The sequence below is a fragment of the Carlito syrichta genome, unplaced genomic scaffold (assembly GCF_000164805.1).
Source record: "Carlito syrichta isolate Samal-C Ts95f unplaced genomic scaffold, Tarsius_syrichta-2.0.1 Scaffold302277, whole genome shotgun sequence".
NCBI lineage: Eukaryota > Metazoa > Chordata > Mammalia > Primates > Tarsiidae > Carlito > Carlito syrichta.
The window spans coordinates 148,918-166,083 of NW_007246373.1; the positions used below are offsets into that span (position 1 = coordinate 148,918).

A 17,166-nucleotide genomic window follows, 5' to 3' on the forward strand; every position below is an offset into this window, starting at 1 on the left:
AAGGATCGCCGGAGCCCAGCAGGTCGAGGCTGCGGTGGCCGGGAGCGGCCACTGCCCTCCAGTCTGGGTGACAGAGTGAGACTCCAAATCAAAAATAAGTATTACTGAAGTTCCAGAAGAACAGGTACAGTATACCCTTTAATGCAAATTCCTCTACGCATGCATCTATTCAAAGATACCATACATTCAAATTTCTGGAGAGGTGTTTTGCACAAATGTTAGCAGTTACTGTCTCAGAGTGATGGAAGTACGTATGAGTTTTCTTTCTCTTTTTTTGAGTTGGAGTCTCACCCCTTTGCCCAGATTGGAGTGCAGTGGCCGCTCCCGACCACCGCAGCCCTGACCTACTGGGCTCTGGCGACCCTTCCGCCTCAGCCTTCCAAGTAGGCGGACCTACAGGCGCACACTATGACACCCAGCTAATTTTTTATTTATTGCAGAGACGAGGTCTTGCCAAGTTGCCCGGGCTGGTCTCGAACCCGCGGGCTCAGGCAATCCTCTCGCCTCGGCCTCCCAAAGTGCTGGGATTATAGGCTGAGCCACCGAGCCCAGCCATGAGTTTTCATTTTCATTTGTACTTCTTTAAAAACAGATTTTTTAAAATGAACAACCATGTTAACATATGTAAAGTTTTGCTTTGTCACCAGAAGAACACACCTAGGAACAAGAACACCGTGTTTTCCGCCAGACTCGGGTGAGAGTTTCTGTGTGTGCTGGTGCTGAGGATGGGATGGGGAGGGTCAGCTCCCTTCTCAACGGGCCCCACCCACTGTCTCCTCCAGCCAAGCAGCACAGCAGCACTTCCCGTGGCACCTGTCAGGAGAGCGAAAGACCCCCATCTGGAACGACATGGCCTGGCCACTTTCTGTCTCCCAGTGATGCTCATGGTTTAGAGGAAGTTCTATATAAGAGAATCTTTGCTAGGATAAATAAAAACAAAAAGCTGCTTTTTAAAAATTTTTATTTGGTGTTAACTCCACAAGAAAACAAAAAAATCAGTTACTCTGGTGTACGTGAAATCAGAACAATACAACCACGGGGAAAATAATCTCAGCCCAGGAATGGAAACTGACACTTCAGTGCTATGGATATGCAACGCGCTTCATACCACAGTGCGTTTCAGCGTTTGCCAACTTTTTTTAATGCTTTTTCTCTGTGATCATCCATTCACACAACTGAAAACCACACTTTCAACTCTGTTGCTGGAAGCCTCTGAGCTCCAGCTACTTAACTATGAAAACAAATAAATACATAATCTGTTCATCCCTTTGCCCGTTTGTGATCCACCCCGTTCCCCTGTGGGAGGTGCTGCATCTTCCCATCCACGTCTAGGGAAGTCTGCGCCTCTGCCACCTGGAGCCCTTTCCTGATCAACAGCAGCAGTTGTCCGAAGCCAACTGTGCTTCAGGTTGTGTTTGAAATCTGTTTATTTGGTCTCTGCTACATACGCAACGACTTCTAGAATAATCGTCACTGTAGTGATTTTAGGAATTCACAACTTCCAATCCTTTTTTTGCCTTTGCTGTTAAATTATACTTCAGTGCAGATGCTAACCAATTTTTAGGAAGCTCCAGAAGAAAGAAAAATACATAAAAACTTATCTGAAGTCTGTAAATAAATAACAGCAACATAAAACTTACACATGCACACACACACACACACACACACACAAACACACACACAAACCCACTTTAAAGTGTCAAAAGAGGTGCTGTATAAAAATAAACCCTAACATGTGGTGAGATCAACCCAGTGGGCATGTCAGGTCTCTCTCAGCGAGGACACACAGAACCTCGACGATGCCACAGTTCTCTGATGGTACTGTGTTATCCATTAAGAAAAAGGCAACAAAATCCTGATGATGTTCAAAGCAAATCATAGATCTCGCAGCCAGTACAGCTCCCAGCCAATAAATTATGTGTGTTTATCACCTGCCAAAATTAGTGGTGAAGCTATCTAGTCTACACCAGACTTTTCTGCCGTTCCTGATATTCCAGACATGCTAAATTGACTTCACAGATTAGATGTTTTTTGTTTAAAAAAAAAAAAAGTCTTGGTTAAAAAAGAAAAACAATTTAAGATGTTCAGGTTTTACAAACACCGCTCCTCCTAGCTTCAACCTGTTGCATAACGTGAAAGCTTGCAGAGGGGATCGTCATGCACAGACACGACTGGGACATGATGTCCTGGCTCCCTGGGTCCACCAGGTAAAACTGGAAAGCCAGTCACACAAAGCAACAACCAGCACAGCAATCACACAGGGATGTGGAAAGTCATTACTCTACCCGCCCCAACCCACCACACACAGAACTTGCCCAGAACATTCTCTCAAACACAAAATAAGATATAAGCTATACTACATCACAGCCACAAGAGCAGCTAGCTGCAGCAGCCAAAGATTTCTTTGGGTGATGAGGTGGCCTTTATTGCATGTCAAATGTTTATAATTTCAAGTTCTGGGGGCTTCAACTCAATGCAGGTCACCAGAAAATAATAATTTGTAACTGAGGTCCTTACCATGCACCGTAAGACTTACCGCAAAGGACCCCGAATGGCATTTTGGTGTAAATGTAGCTGCAGTATGAGAACAGGCTGGGCTGGAGGGTGTGCACTCGCACCCTGCTTGGCCTCATACACCGCCCCACACCCCAAATCCTTGGCTTCTTCAGTTAGCAAGAAAGTCACAAACCATAGTATCTTTCATGATACTTTTGGGGAAAAAAAAAGTCTAAGATAGAAAACACAGTATTTTGTAAGTCTCTAAAAGCACACCCTTGTGGTTCCTACTTGCAATGCACATGAGATTTTACTGAATGAAGACCGCAGCTGAGTCACCCAAGCTTCCCTCTCGCCTTCAGAAAGGCACTGAGCCACTGCAGGGTAAGGATGTATGTCCAAGTTCTTGGAGAACAAAGCCTAAATGTTCCAAAGCTAAAGTCTCTGAATAGCAGAAGTGTTGTGGACACTGCAATGCTGATAAGGTCATAGTGATATAATTGCAGTTAGAAGGAAAATTAACTGCAGCTGAGATGCAAAAAGCAGTGATACTTCTAAGACAAGCACATGCACACCCATTCTCAATTTGACAACACAATCTAGTCTATTTCAAATAGCCAAGAATTTAACAGCTGGGGAAAAAAAAATCTTCAACAGGATAGCTGTCCTCAACTCTAAAATAAGCAAGAAGAGAAAGATAATTACTGATCTGAATCAGTTAATTGAAGAAGAAACCTAAGTTGTTTTTTCAGATTAACAGGCCTCACAAAAGAGTAATTTTCCATCACTGATCATTTTGGAAAGCCATGTGCACTACTTTGCAGGTTTAGAGATGCGTTCGAGAGAAGAGCTCCTCTTCGCTAGGGTCTACCCATCCGCCCCTGCCTTCCGAGCCCGTGTCTTCCGAGGCGGAGCTGGCACTGGAAGACATCTTTCTGTGGAAGCCGTTGGATTTTACTCCAGAAATTCTCTCTCCTGTACATCTTGCTTCATAAACAGAAGACACCTGAGATTAAAACAATTTTCAACAGATCAAAGAGATGCATTTTTTCCCAAAGAGGTTGAGATAGTCTTTATTTATATGCAGAGAAGAAATAGCAAAGCATTGTTTTCCTGTGGAGAGTTAAAAAAAGTGAAGAGTTTTACTGTTTCAAAGCAAGACCGCCGCTCCTCCCAGATCCATGAAGGATCCAAAATCTTAATTCTCCATGTACAGTCACTTGGATAAAATATTGACTGTGTTAGGGTAGGATAAAATAATCCTTCAATTTTCAACAAGTCTTCGAGTGCCTACTACAGACCAAAAACTGTGCTGGGCCTGGGGACTCCTTGGTGGATGGACACACTATGCCCCCTGGGGCCCTCATTCCAGGGGAGAAGACGAACAAGCAAACCAACAAACAGAATTCAGGTCTCAGAGAAGCCCCACAGACGCTGAGAGAGCACTTCCGACGCAAGTGTCGGGAAGGCTGCTCTCTCGCGGAGAGGCCAGCCGAGCAGAGGTGGCAACACTTGGCTGTGCGGGGTTGTCCCCCGACACCTGACGGTCAGCAACCCCGGCCCCCAGGACGCGAGATGCACGCAGTAGCCCTGCCCCAGTCACAGTCACCAGCGAGGCTCCTCTTGCCCCGCCACAGTCACTAGCAACACCCCAGCCCATTTCCAAGTGGCAGCACTGTCCCTGGTTGAGAACCCCTGAGGCAGGCGCACAGAAAAGCCATGTGGAGAGGGAAGAGCAGAGGCAGAGGAGGTCGGAGGTGGATGGGCAAAACAGACACAGCCTACAGGTGCGGCAGGGAGTGGTGTGCCTGGTGCGGTGGCAATGTTAGGAGCGTGGGTCTTCTAGGTGCTCAGGTCTCATCCGCTATGTGGCGCCACGACTTCCGACGGATGGCTCGGAATCTTAAAGTGCCTCCGTCGCTGTTCTGCAAAATGGCCCAGTAGCAGTACCTGCGCCTCACAGGGTGGGTGTGAGGACCAAACAAGAGCTGCCTGTGAGGCCTTTCTGGCTGCCGTGTGGAGGGAAGACTGGAGGAGGACAGCAAGGGAGGCAGGAAGGGCGTGCCAAAACCAGGACTGCCATTCACAAGAGGGGCAGCGGTCTGAGCAAGTGCTGGCGGTCGAGACGGAGAGGAGGAGGAGGAGGAGGAGGAGGTGAGGCGGCCCAGAGGTGACATTTCAGGCCTGCGGGCGCACCACCTACGGAAGGAAGCGAGGGAGGACTGCGGAAGGATTCTCGGCTCGGGCCCAGCAGCTGGGAGGGTGACGTGAACCAGTCACGGTGGGGAGAGCTGTGGGGCCGCAAACGTTGCCTTGATGTGTGAAGTCAGACAGGGAGACGCGCAGCAGGACACGGACACGGACGCTACAGGGCGCTCAGGGAGACAACTGTCACAGGACTTGAACCGACACGAGAATCCACACTGAGAGGACAAGGAAATCTCCCTTCCTTGCTGGGGAAGACTACACCGGGCACCTGCCCTGCACATCCTCCAAGGTGCCCACGGGCATGTCAGGAGGCAGGCGTGAGAAATTGCAAGTGATCGGACACCACAGCTGCAACAACGAGAAGGGTCCTACGTGGGGCAGCGAGGACACGACAAGGGTGGAGTCTGTGTCGCACAGGCCAGGACAGGCAAGACAAGCACGCTGAAGGGCTCCCCTGGTGACTTCTTGGACAGGGGAAAGGGTGCCCCACCAAGGCTCTCAAGGGGAGCGACAGGGCCAGCTCTGTCCTGCACGTCCTCTGGCAGCAGCGTGCACAGAAGGCAGGAGGCAGAGCCAGAGACTCTTCAGGAAGTCTGGTAGCAAACAGTCGGGGCAGGAGATGACGCAGACCCTGACCAAGGGTCAGATCTGGCTCCTGGGAGGGGCAGGGGCCACTCACGTGACCCCCAGGTTTCTGACTAGAGTGACAAGTGGAGGTGGCGGCCATTTTCAAGGTAACAATGAGGAGGAGGACAGTCCACTTACCCTATTAAAATCTAACAGACGTTCTTCATTACTGGGAATTTCTTTACCATCTGGACAGTCTTCTATACCATTCTCTCCCTTGGCATTTGTATGACATTCTTAATCATTGTGAATGAAGAAGGGAAAAGAGGGAAAGGGGGAAATTCCATTAAGACACAGGCAGGAAACATACACGCTCGCTTCATTTTTCGCTGAGCAGTTAGATCAGTTAGGTCTCCCAACCCTTTGAAGATGTCAAACGGCCATTAAAAGCATAGCCAGTCAGGTGTGTAAGAGAAGAACGCTATGCTGATCAAACGGTTCTCAGATTGTTTCGTGAGTGTTTCTGAAATCAGGCCAGCATAACCATATGTTTCTGTTACTCCACCATGAGACATTCATTGGACAGGTATCTATTCACACCTACAACATGGTAGGCCCTGGGAACATAGGATAGGAAGGCCAACAAGGCTGTGCCCTCCAGAACAAATGCTGCATGGAAGGGGAGAGACGGGCATCATGGCATGTGCATACAACAGAGGAACAAGGAGGCTCAGACAAGAGGGGCTGCAATGGAGAAACACAACAGGGCAACATCCTTGTTTGATCTTCCTCAGCTCAGACTACTCTGTTATGTCTGTGGAATAGGGAAAATAAATGAGCTAATGGTTCGATCAGGCAAATGGCCCATAGAGTAGGAAGAAAACGTAAGTTGGGATGAGAAGAAATCAAATAAATCCATACGTCCAGTGGTTCTCAACCCTGGTTGTGTATTCTAGTTACCGGGGGAGCTTTAGAGAGGCCCAGACCCCGCCAGAGATTTTGACTGAACTGGTCTGGGTAGGGGCTAGGCATTTTCTGGAAAGCGCCCAGGTAATTCTAATACACAGAGACCCTCATCTAGACCAGCCTCGTATTCCCCTTAACTCCATGAAAAAGGCAGCTGGGGCAGAGGCCCAGTGAAGAGTGAACTTGGGCAGGGCTGGATTTGGACCGTGACCTTGACATTCACAATGTCTAAGTCCTTAACCACCCTTGAGCATTTACTTCCTCAAAACCCAGCAACACCCCAACTCCTCACCATAGTTACCAGAAGATGATTCAATGAGATGATATGCCAACCCATTCGCAAACCCAGAGGATGAGGCTGGGGTGCACCAACTGCCACACCCTTTACCCTTGGATGGCAAGCCTGTGCCAACTGTAAGGCCATCTGGGCCCGACTGGGCCTCTTCCCACGGTCACACTGGTCATAGCTTAGACTCTCCACAGCCTTCAGTACTGATGGCTTCAGGTACGCTGAGTTACTAGTTACAGTTCATGAGAGTAACCCAGGCCTGGGATTGGGCAGACAGGTTATGCGTTTCACTTGTGACGCAACTTTGAGCAAATGACTGACTCTCTCTGAGCTCTCGTTCTCTCATCTCTAAATGGAAGTATCACCCTACGTATGAAGTCCCAAGTACAGTGTCTAGCACACATAATGACATCTCTTCTGCTGACCAAAAACAGGGGCTCGAGGGCTTGGCCTGCGCAGGGCAGTTGGGGAGGATGCCCCGTGCTCTCTGCTGATGCCAGGAGGAACCCCCACCTCACCCTTCTATGGAGGCATGTTTCTCCTGGCTCCCAGGAGGCTCCCACTCACTCCACTCTCCGCTCCAGCTGGTCACCACCTGCACTGGCCGGGGGGCAGGTGGCGGGGAGGGAGAGGGAAGCAGAGTCATCTCCACCCTTTCTTCATTTTCTCTTCCCACTTTACGAATTCTGCGTGTACGGAAGGGTCTCCTTCCACAGGGCACTCGGAAAGGCGATGCTGAGTGCTGTCGATGTCTTCCCGATGCCCATGTTAGCCACCGTGTTAACTTGACGGAACTGTTCCAGACACTTGACCCTACAAGGAAGGCAATCCCTACAGCATCCTTTTACAAATAAGGACAATGGAGGCCCAGAAAGGCATAGTCACCACCCAAGGTCGAACAGTTGGGGACAGAGGCACTGGGTTTCCACTCAGTTTTGTCTCTCCAGCCTGAGCCCTTCGCTGCTTGTCTGTACTGTTTCGCTGCAGGGCTCACTCTCGAAGCCTAAAATAATCTAGGCCCACCAGTCAAACCTCCAGAGCACTGGAAATCTGGAGGCATGAGCTGTGGAGACTGCCATCCAGAAGGCGGTTTGCTGCAAGGCCCTCTTGGTCTGGCTCCCCGCTCCCAGGCTGGCCTCCCTACCACACTCCAGCACCGTCCCCCGCCAGCCATTCTGGGTCTCACTGCATGCACCCCGGCCCCCACAAGCCACTGCTTCTGCCTGGCACCTCTCCCCGGAGGCAGCCTCAACTGTCACGTGGCTTGTACTCTGCTCCCTCGAGTCCCTGCTCAGAAGGCGCCTGATCGGGAGGACAGAGATGCAGTCTGCTTGCCTGTGCATTCCCAGGCCCAGAACAGTGCCAAAGGCGAGCCAGGCGAGCAACAAACGCACATGTGAATACAGGCAGGGCCGGGGCTGGCAGGGCAAAAAGAACAGGGCTCTCCTGCCAGATGGGTGCCTGGACAAGCCACCACGCTTTGGGGCCCTCGCCTCGCCTTCCTGTAAAAGAGCAGAGTGCTCCCGGGCCAGCCCTTGGCTCCGAGCAGTAAGGGCTGTCAAGGATCATCTGCAACATCAGAAGCCTCAGCAGTCACTCAGTTTCTGCTGAGTGGGAGCGTGCCCACCTGTTTCCTTGGTTAACCTTTTCCTGCGATGGAACACCTCCCCCCCTCCCCGTGTGAGCTAAAACAAGGATGCTTCATGATGTCACTACAAAGCAACTGTGCAGGGATTTGACTCACAGTATGAATTAAAGGTCATTCGAGAGACTGGTTTCGTTACTGATCCACTGTGAGTTTGTCTATCTGTTGCTTCACAATAAAAGCAAAAGTATTGTGTACCACAATTTATCAGTCTCTACTCAGAGACTGTAGAAATAACCAAGAACCTACAGCTAAGAGTTGGAACCAGATTCCTTACTCCAGAAAACTGGACTAAGGTATCAAGATGGCCCTGTCCTTGACTGATGAAGCTCGAGCTCAAGTGTGTTTGAAAACCATGCTCTGCCGGACTCGGTGGCTCAGCCTGTCATCCCAGTGCTTTGGGAGGCGGAGGCCGAGGCAAGTGGATTGCCTGAGCCCGCGGGTTCAAGACCTACCTGGGCAACTTGGCAAGACCTCATCTCTACAAGAAATCAGAAAAATGAGCCGGGCGTGGTAGCGCGTGCCTGCAGTTCCGGCTACTTGAAAGGCTGAGGCAGAAGGATCGCGGGAGCCCAGCAGGTCGAGGCTGCGGTGGCCGGGAGCGGCCCCTGCACTCCAGTCTGGGCGACAGAGTGAGACTCCAACTCAAGAAAAAAGATACAAAGAAAACCACACTCTGCCGCCACAGGACTTGGTCCCTCACCCAAGGTGGGCCCCCTCTCTCCCTCACTCAGGACCCTCCTCCCGAGGCGGCCTCTGTGGCACGGCTCTGGGCAGTTCCTACTTATACTATGTTAACCGCACTTGTGTTTTACCCGCACCCAGTCTACCAGTCAAGACACACGAAGGCAAGGCCTGTGTTCCTGCTGTGCTGGCATCGACCTCAGCACCCAGTGCGGGTTTTTTAATAAATGTCGTTAAATAAGCAAAGATGGCAAAAGACTCAGCTATCTACTCTCCTTATGATCCGGGTGAACCTTTGGGAAGGAGGAAGGCGGGGTTTTAGGAAACGGTTTGCGGCTAGAGACCAGAGACAAGCAAAACTCAAAGAAGAGGAAAACTGGTCATTCTGGCCTTGTGCCCCATCGGCTCCAGCCCATGCTGCCAAGGAGGGCCAGGGGAAGCTTTCTGAGCAACCCATGTGTGCCCAGCATCGTGGCTAGTGAGAGAAGTCACGGGCTCCAACTCAACTGCCAATCAGCTGGGGAGACACAGAAGGCGTGCGAACGAAAGTCACACAGCACCTTCCAGACTCTGGCAGAAGAGACTGTTAAGTTACTGGTGGCCAGCCAAACCCTCGGAGACCACCGTCTGGACAAGCTCGATTTCCTGAACCATATCCACTGAGGAGCCTCCTTAGTTCCCACTTCTCCCAAAATTTCAGGCCAGGAGTTCCTTAAAGCTTCTGAGTGCGCCCACTGGGAAGGTGCACAGACTATTCATTCAAAAAATACTCCAGACTAAAAAGCATCTTCCCTCACCACATACGAGCTGCTACTCCCGTCTCCCTCTCTGCCCGGCTTCCCTGACTACTCCTCACCGAACTCATCCTCTCTCTTCAAAACCTCTCACTTCGATTCCCTTTTGTCTATCCCCACAGCTGTTACCTTGGTCTGGTCCTTTATCTTACAACCCCCAACCAAGGCAAGAGCCAAAGAACCCGGCAGGGGCCCTTCGGGGCTTCAATTCCATTTCCACTCCGTTACTAGAACAGCTCCGGACCCATAGTGACCTTGCCACCCTCCCACCGGAAACGACGTGAACGGCTTTCCTCGCCTGCGTGTTTAACTTGGCCTACCTCGCCAAGCTCCCAAGCCCTCTGGCAAGCTCCCCTCCGGTCTGGCCTCAGCTACAACCCAGCCAAGCCCAACAGGTCTCTGTTCCTTCGTGGTGCCACAGACCCTCTTGTCTTTGTGCAGGCAGTTATTTTCCCAGGCCTGCCTGAGGTTTCCTCCTCCAGGAGTCGACAGTGGCTTGTGCTCATCTCCACACAGGTCAGCAACGCTTTCATGTATTTCCATGCCTGCCCCCGCTATCAGGCTGTGGCTGGCTTTCAGAGCAGGGTCTAGTTCTTATTCATTTCTGTGTCCCCATTGCATTACAAAGTGCTAGCCACGTAGAAAGCTCCGGGTAAGTGCTTCTCGGACTGAAATTCATAGCAAAATAATGCCGTGCTCTTAATGAGTTAGAAATGAGAATAAATCAATGACGTAATACTGGTTTCCTTACCTTCACACTCGGATGCAGGAAAACGAGGAGAGAACAAGGCTTTTCCCCACCAGGTCTGCTTTTCTTGACTTCTATTCATTCCTTTGATATCAGTGTTCAATACAGGAAACTGTTTAGATTAAGTCAAATACAGAAAACGTTCACAAACTTTCAAGATAGAGGAAAAAAGTCAAGTACTATTAACTATGGACTATATAAACCAGGGCTTTTAAATTGGTGAGTCTTTATATTGTTCCTGATAGGAAGTAGAATGGCAATCTTAACATAAGGCAAAAACATTGTGTAACAGGAAGCAATCCCGAGTAAGGCAAATTTCCAACTGTGGAAGTGCAGGGAAGTCACGAGGCGGCCCTGAGCCTCTCCTGGCATGAGGTGCTCTAGAGAGGACAGGGGCCCCTCTTCTCCCTCACATACTCAGGCAGGATGAAGTAACAGAATAAATGGAATAACAAGAAAGTAGTATAGGCAGAGTTACTGACCTAAATGCTTTTAAAACAAAATTAGCTGCTTAGGTGAGAACCAGAAAGAAGCTGAGACTAAACCAAATGATACATTCACATTCAAAACAAGAAACAGCCATCCAAACGAGATGAAGGAATGAGTCTCGCATACCCTATGCTTCGCTGTGGGCATGGCAGAGAAGGTGCCCAGGCCCCGGTTTGAAGCCAGGCTCCATCCTTTCCTAGTGGAACTCGCAAGTGCCAGATGAGCCTGCACCTGCCTGGGTAGTGAGGACTAGACATAGTGTGGCGGTGGTCAACAGGCAGCAGCTGTCAACCCGTGCTCCAAGAGAGTCCTTGTGAGTGTTCAACAGACAACTCACAGCCAGCTTTGGTCACTATGTGTACCCTGGCATGCTGGTGGTCAGTGAACCCCCTTCCGTGTGTTTTCCTTACTGTGCCTGAGGGACAAGCGTGCTTGCCAACAGCTCTCCCAGGGTGAGGCCTGGTCTTCGCATCTTTGTACCTCCCACGGCCCTTCACACCATGCTCATAACAGATGTCTGCTTAACAGAGAGGCCTGTAAATACTGCATTTATCTTTACTGTTTAGCCCTTTGCACTCGGAGACATCTTGAGGATCACCTACCAGAAACCTGAGCACACTGTTTTTTAGGAAGTAGTGAAAAATGAATCGCTTCATATTAAATAGCATAGCACTGAAACCAATTATCTTATTATAATGATAATGTGGCTTATAATGGAATTTTGGACACCAGGAACTTAGTCATGACCAAAAAAAATCAAAATTTTATAGCTTATATTTTTCTAAAATGTGCTAACATGTGAAACAGTCACCGACATGCACTGCAGGTCCGTTGATACATGTTGTGCAGTAGTAATTTGTTGAACGTCTTCCACCTGGCATTTTTCTACTCGAGCAGACAATGCAGTCTCGTTTTCTTCCCCCGCATGAATAATATGCAACTTATTGTCTAGTCTATCATTCAAAGACGATGTGAAAGAACATTCTTTTTCTACATAATGCCAGATGATATTTTTTAACATATATCTCAGTATATATTCCACCTCTTTAAGCAAAGAGGTGCAATTTGAATGGAAGATGTCAGGGAAACATACATTCTCGAAACATTTATGCTGGCATAAGTTTGTCCTATACAATCACCAGTAAGAGAGGTTTGCTAGATTGACTATGACCCCTCAGAGGACACTCAAGTGCAAAGGGTTAATAGACATTTCATTCTGTGGTCAAGTTTTAAAATCTAAACTGTTTTAGTAATGATCATCAATTCTCTAACAGGATTCTTACTGTAAATTATTTTATGGATTTAAAACTTTGATTCAGCAACATGTGCCTATTATGTAACTAAATGGGAAACGCACTTCAAACTTTTGTTTTCACTTCACATAACTTTTCAGAAATATTCCTAAATTAAAAACAAAGGGAGAACTGTACTGCCTACCCTGAGTGGTCAATTTAACCTTCACTATTTTCTCCTGCAGCTTATCCTAACAATAAAAATCAGTCCTGCTGTGATGATAGCTGCCAAGGCCAAAGGAACTGACAAGGTTGGGCTTCATGCAAATTAGGTCAGCAATGTGCAAAGTCTGAAGTTAATTCAACATGGTTAACATCACCCCGCTCGCAGTTCCCAGCACCATAAGACCTCTTCAGAAAGGCCTCATCTGTTCTGTGCGATTACTTAGTGCTATTCAGGGGTAGCAAGGATGGCTTTCCTGGCCAGACCTCTCTTCATCCTCCCCAAAGCAGCACTGAAGAGACGGATTTGGTGCTAATAGGATCTGAGAAAGAACATGCCCTGGGCAGGTTGGAGAATTACCAGTGTAATGACACTGCTTATCTTATCTTTTCATCCTTTCTTGAAACTGTGGGAACAGGGGCAAGGGCAAGAAAGGGAGTTGAGAGTCAGGGTGGGGAACGGGATACAGTCAGGGAAAGCAAGCTGGAAGGGGCAAGGCACCAGGGGAGCTGGGGAAGCATGAACCGACAGGAGCTTAGACACCAGCAGAACCAGACTGTAAGTTTCCTAAGGGCAGGCATCATGTCTTCTTTATCTCTGTTTCTCCAGGTTCCTGGCCCAGTGTCTGCTGGCCTCAAGGAAAGTTTCTAATGGGTCCGAGTTTCTGAGGATCTGGGACACCATTTCCCATCTCTTACTGAGACCACTGTGAAGAGCATGCCAGTTTCCACCACGAATTTAGGAGTCTTTCTTCCTGCATCCTCCAGGCATCAATTCCGATGACAGGGACTGACCACTCCTCTGTCTCATGCTACAGGAAAGGATTCGAGGAGGAGGCACCATTTAGGACACCTCTCCGCTCTGCTGTCTCCACTTTCAGGCTGCACAGCAAAGACGGCCATGCCTTGCTCATCTAAGACCTAATGCCCAATTCGCCTTGCGAACGAAAAGAGGGAAGAGAGAACTGTGAAAGCAGAGCAGGCCACGGCCCCACGGCCCGGCAGAAGCAGCAGCCTCAGGACGGCTCTCGCTCTCCTGCCAGGCGTCCTCTCAGCTCACCCTCTTACCTGCAGGTGCTTCCTCAAAGAACGCCTTGGCGAGGGAGCCTGCCCTGACACTCCCTGTGACACGCACACTCCAGCAAGCACTCCCACCCCTCACGTGCCCTGTCCAGCTTGTCTTCCGCTTCTCAGTAGCACCTGTGCACGCTAACACACTACGCAGCTTAGCACGCTAACTGCAGAGCCCAAGGTGGGACGTGACTCCATAAGTGGCAGGAGCTTTGCTACTCCTCTCCAGCACCCGGAACCACATCTGGCGTAGCAGGCACGTAACGAATACTTTGTGAACGAAGGAAACACGAAAAAAGAGAAGACATAAACCTGTTTCAAAAGGTCTGACCAGAAATGTCTTTAGCATCTTAGACATAATCCTCAGAAATTCTTTAGAAGATGGAAGCTAGGCAAAAGACACAAACGTGTCACAGCTTTACATTCTCACTAAATACTCCAGTCCTGGCGAACAGAAAGGTACATGGTTTTGAGTTCTACTCTGGGGACAGTGTCCCTCTGCCACAGTTAGTTCTCAGTCATTCGGGTCACATAAGGAAAAGAGAGACTTCCATATGCCTTGCTCTTTGGAAAAGAAGAAATGAAATGGAAATGAAGAGATACTGAGTGCAACAGAGACAAACGAAGACACGGAACTGCCTGTTTTAAGTTTTCCTCTGGTCACAGCAAGTGCGGAGCAGTGGAAGGTGCGCTGGCTATGTTCCTCATCCCAGGATTTTGAGGCCCCCTGTCCTAGCAGTCAAGTGGAGGAAACAGCATACTGTGTGAGGTCGACCTTGGTCGGGCATCCAGGACCCCGGAGACAGAAGCCCAGCTCAGGCGGGCTGGGTGCCACTGGATGGTCCCAACCCCCAGCCCCCCACTCGTGAGAGCCTTGCTGGCCTCCAGGCCTCTGTCCTCCACAGGGCAAAGCCTGCCAGGCAAGACAGCCTCCTCTCCCGAGCTAGACCAGGAACTCCTCGAAGGCAGGGAGTGAGCCTTTTGCCCTGTGCCTCAAACTGCTTGGCACAAAGTCAGCAACCAAGGAAATGACAAGGAGGACACTTTCACCCGAGCGTTCTGCAAAAAGAGATACCCGAGGCAAACTTGGCTCCACCTGTGCTACCCTCACCTTCCAGTTCGCGTTTCAGAGGCCACGAGCCAACCGCTCACACCCGCCCTGCACACACCAGTGGCCCTCAGCCTCCTGACCCTCGCTCATGCCACTCCTCCAGCCTAGACTGCCCCGCATCCTTCCGTCCGCTCTGCAAGCTCGGGTGCGTTCAAAAAGCCATCCTCAGCACTCACAGGCCAGGAGGCTCTTCTGCAGGGTCCCTCAGCAGCCGGTGCTCACCCCCGCCACACCAGCGATATCACCTAGAGCCAACGGCCCAAAAGCCCCAAAGCAAAAAGAACTGGCTCATCACGGTACAGCCATACAATGGAACAGTAAGAATTTTTTTTAAAGGGTGATCATGATAAATTCCATTTCAGTAAAAAGAAGAAAATAGGAGGAAATATACGTGAGTATGTATTTGCCCATACATGCAGAAAATATCCTTGGAGGATACACCAGAACTCTAGAAGCTGCTATTGGGGAGGTAACTTTTCACTGTGTATGTGCCCTTCTATAACTTCTGGATTTGAACCACATGAATAAATTACCTATTTCAATTAAAATAACCTGTTTGTAAACTGCTCTTGTTGAGTAGACTTAATTTTTTTTTTTTTTGAGACATGCTTTCACCCTGTCATCCAGGCTAGGGTGCAGTGGTATGATCAGAGCTCACTATAGCCTCGAACTCTTGAGCTCAAGCAATCCTCCCTCCACAGCCTTCCCAGTACCTGGGACTACAGGTGTGTGCCACCATGCCTTGCTAATTGTTAAATTTTTTGTATAGACAGGCTCTTGTTATGTTGTCCAGGCTGATCTTGAACACCTAACCTGAAGTAATCATTCATCCTTAGCCTCCCAAAGCACTGGGATCATAGGCATGAGCCACCGTGCTTGGCCTAGACTGAATAGCCTTATTCATCCAGGGCACCTACCTTAGCAGCAGACATGTTAACAGGATTCAATAAATGTCTGCTGAATTGAACCACACTGAACTTTTGGGGGAAAAAACCATATTCTTTTCATGCTCCCAGTATCAATCCTATTGGAAATCCTACATTTTCATCCTCTTGCTCTGAAATACATTGGCTACTAGGGATCTTTAAACAGGGTTCCCAGGTTGCCTTCTGGAAAGACTGGTTTCAGTTAAGAAAAGGAGGAAGAATACCCTCATAGATGCTCCTTTGGACCGACCAGACAATGTGACAGACTGGAAAGACACAGGTTCTAGTCCCCCTGTAGACCCAAACTGCCCTTCAGGCCACTCTCTCAACCTCTCCCCACCGAGATGAATCAGAAGTGTGCTCCAACCTGGCGCTAAACTGTAGTGACGCTGCCGAGAGATCAATGCTGATAGTACTGACAACATCGAGACTATCAGTCAACCCCAAAATGTCCTCTGGAAATTTGGGGGCAGCTAAGACCTTTCAAGAAAACCCAGAATTCTGATAACACATAAATACATCAACATACTAGAAAGCGAAGGAATATGGTAGTGGTATGATGTAGAATCTTGCTTCTTTCCTCTTTTTCTTTCTTCCCAATCTGGAACCAGGTGAAATACAAAGTACATAAAGGAATATTTAAGGATGAAAAATGGGGCAATAAGCAAACAAATAAAGGCTAACAACATTTCTTTTCTTAGCAGTTCAGATTGCAGTCTCTCCATGGGATTGGATTCATCCCTCTAAGGATTTCTAGGCCAGCTGATTACAGCAGTGACTTTCAAGTCACCCGGGGGCTTCCCACACTCACAGGCCAGCAGCCCCACACCTGGGCACTCTGATGTGACAAATGAGTATGGCATGGTCCACAGTCGGAAGGAGCTTATCGTCTAACACACAAATAACTCATGAAGAATGGAAAACGCAGTAAAAAGAGCTTGCCAAAGGTGCATGAAAATTAAGAGGAGGGAGAAATTAGTTCTGATGCAGGGCAGGGATGGAACAGGAGCAGGAGAGAGAAGAGGAACCAGGGAAGTGTCAGTGAAGCAGGTGGCATCTGAAGCAGGCCTCGTGGCATGGGCGGGATTGAGACATGCAAAGGGGGTGGGATGCAGGACAGATGGGGGGGCAACACTCATCTGCTCTCTGGCCACAGGTGGCATGACTTCTAAACCCTTCCAACTCTCTTGTTAATAAGCTGTTTCTGGAGAAAGGCCAGGTACTGCTCTATCAAGTAACAGTTAAATTAGCAGATCACTAATTTTGTGCTTTCTTTTGTGATGCAGGTTATTGCCCATAGGGGTTATTTCTTGTATTTTCAATTTAACCTCAAACCATTTCTTAGGAATACAGTCAAGGGAGACAATGACTCTCATTAGCAAAACAATTAATATGAACCTCATTTGATGGACTTAACATACAACTCACGCAGCTTCAGGAATATGCACTTTGTATAAAGCAAGGCAGATTCTGTAGAAGCTATTTTGTTGCACTTGCATTGTGGGTTGTCTACACGTACCATTGTGTGTTTGAGAGAACCCTGTACAGATATAATTGTGTATGTCAAACACAAGTTTTAATAAAGTGACCAACGTCTGAAACTCTCTAATAGCGGTCACTTTCTGATTCATCAACTTTGAAAATTGGAATGCTTATTAGGTTTTTGCTTGAAGTACAGTACATGTATGTTAAAACAAAACAGAAGAAGCTTATATCCT

At 48.8% G+C, this 17,166-nt stretch overlaps 1 protein-coding gene across 2 annotated transcripts in view; it reads right to left on the reverse strand.

Annotated features, from left to right (window-relative positions):
• Positions 1–944: 944 nt before the first annotated feature.
• The window catches only part of KIAA0232 (KIAA0232 ortholog), a 56,072-nt gene continuing 39,850 nt past the window's right edge, over positions 945–17,166 (reverse strand). Inside the window, exons 6-8 of one of the 2 annotated variants that reach the window (XM_008056212.2) lie at positions 10,401–10,509; positions 5,470–5,567; positions 945–3,502 (exon numbers count right to left, since the gene is read on the reverse strand). In XM_008056212.2, the coding sequence (XP_008054403.1) occupies positions 3,323–3,502; positions 5,470–5,567; positions 10,401–10,509 (387 nt within the window). In that variant the 3' untranslated portion in view covers positions 945–3,322. Of the gene's footprint in view, positions 3,503–5,469; positions 5,568–10,400; positions 10,510–15,977; positions 16,050–17,166 lie in introns of both variants that reach the window. The other variant, XM_008056210.2, reaches the window with a different exon arrangement.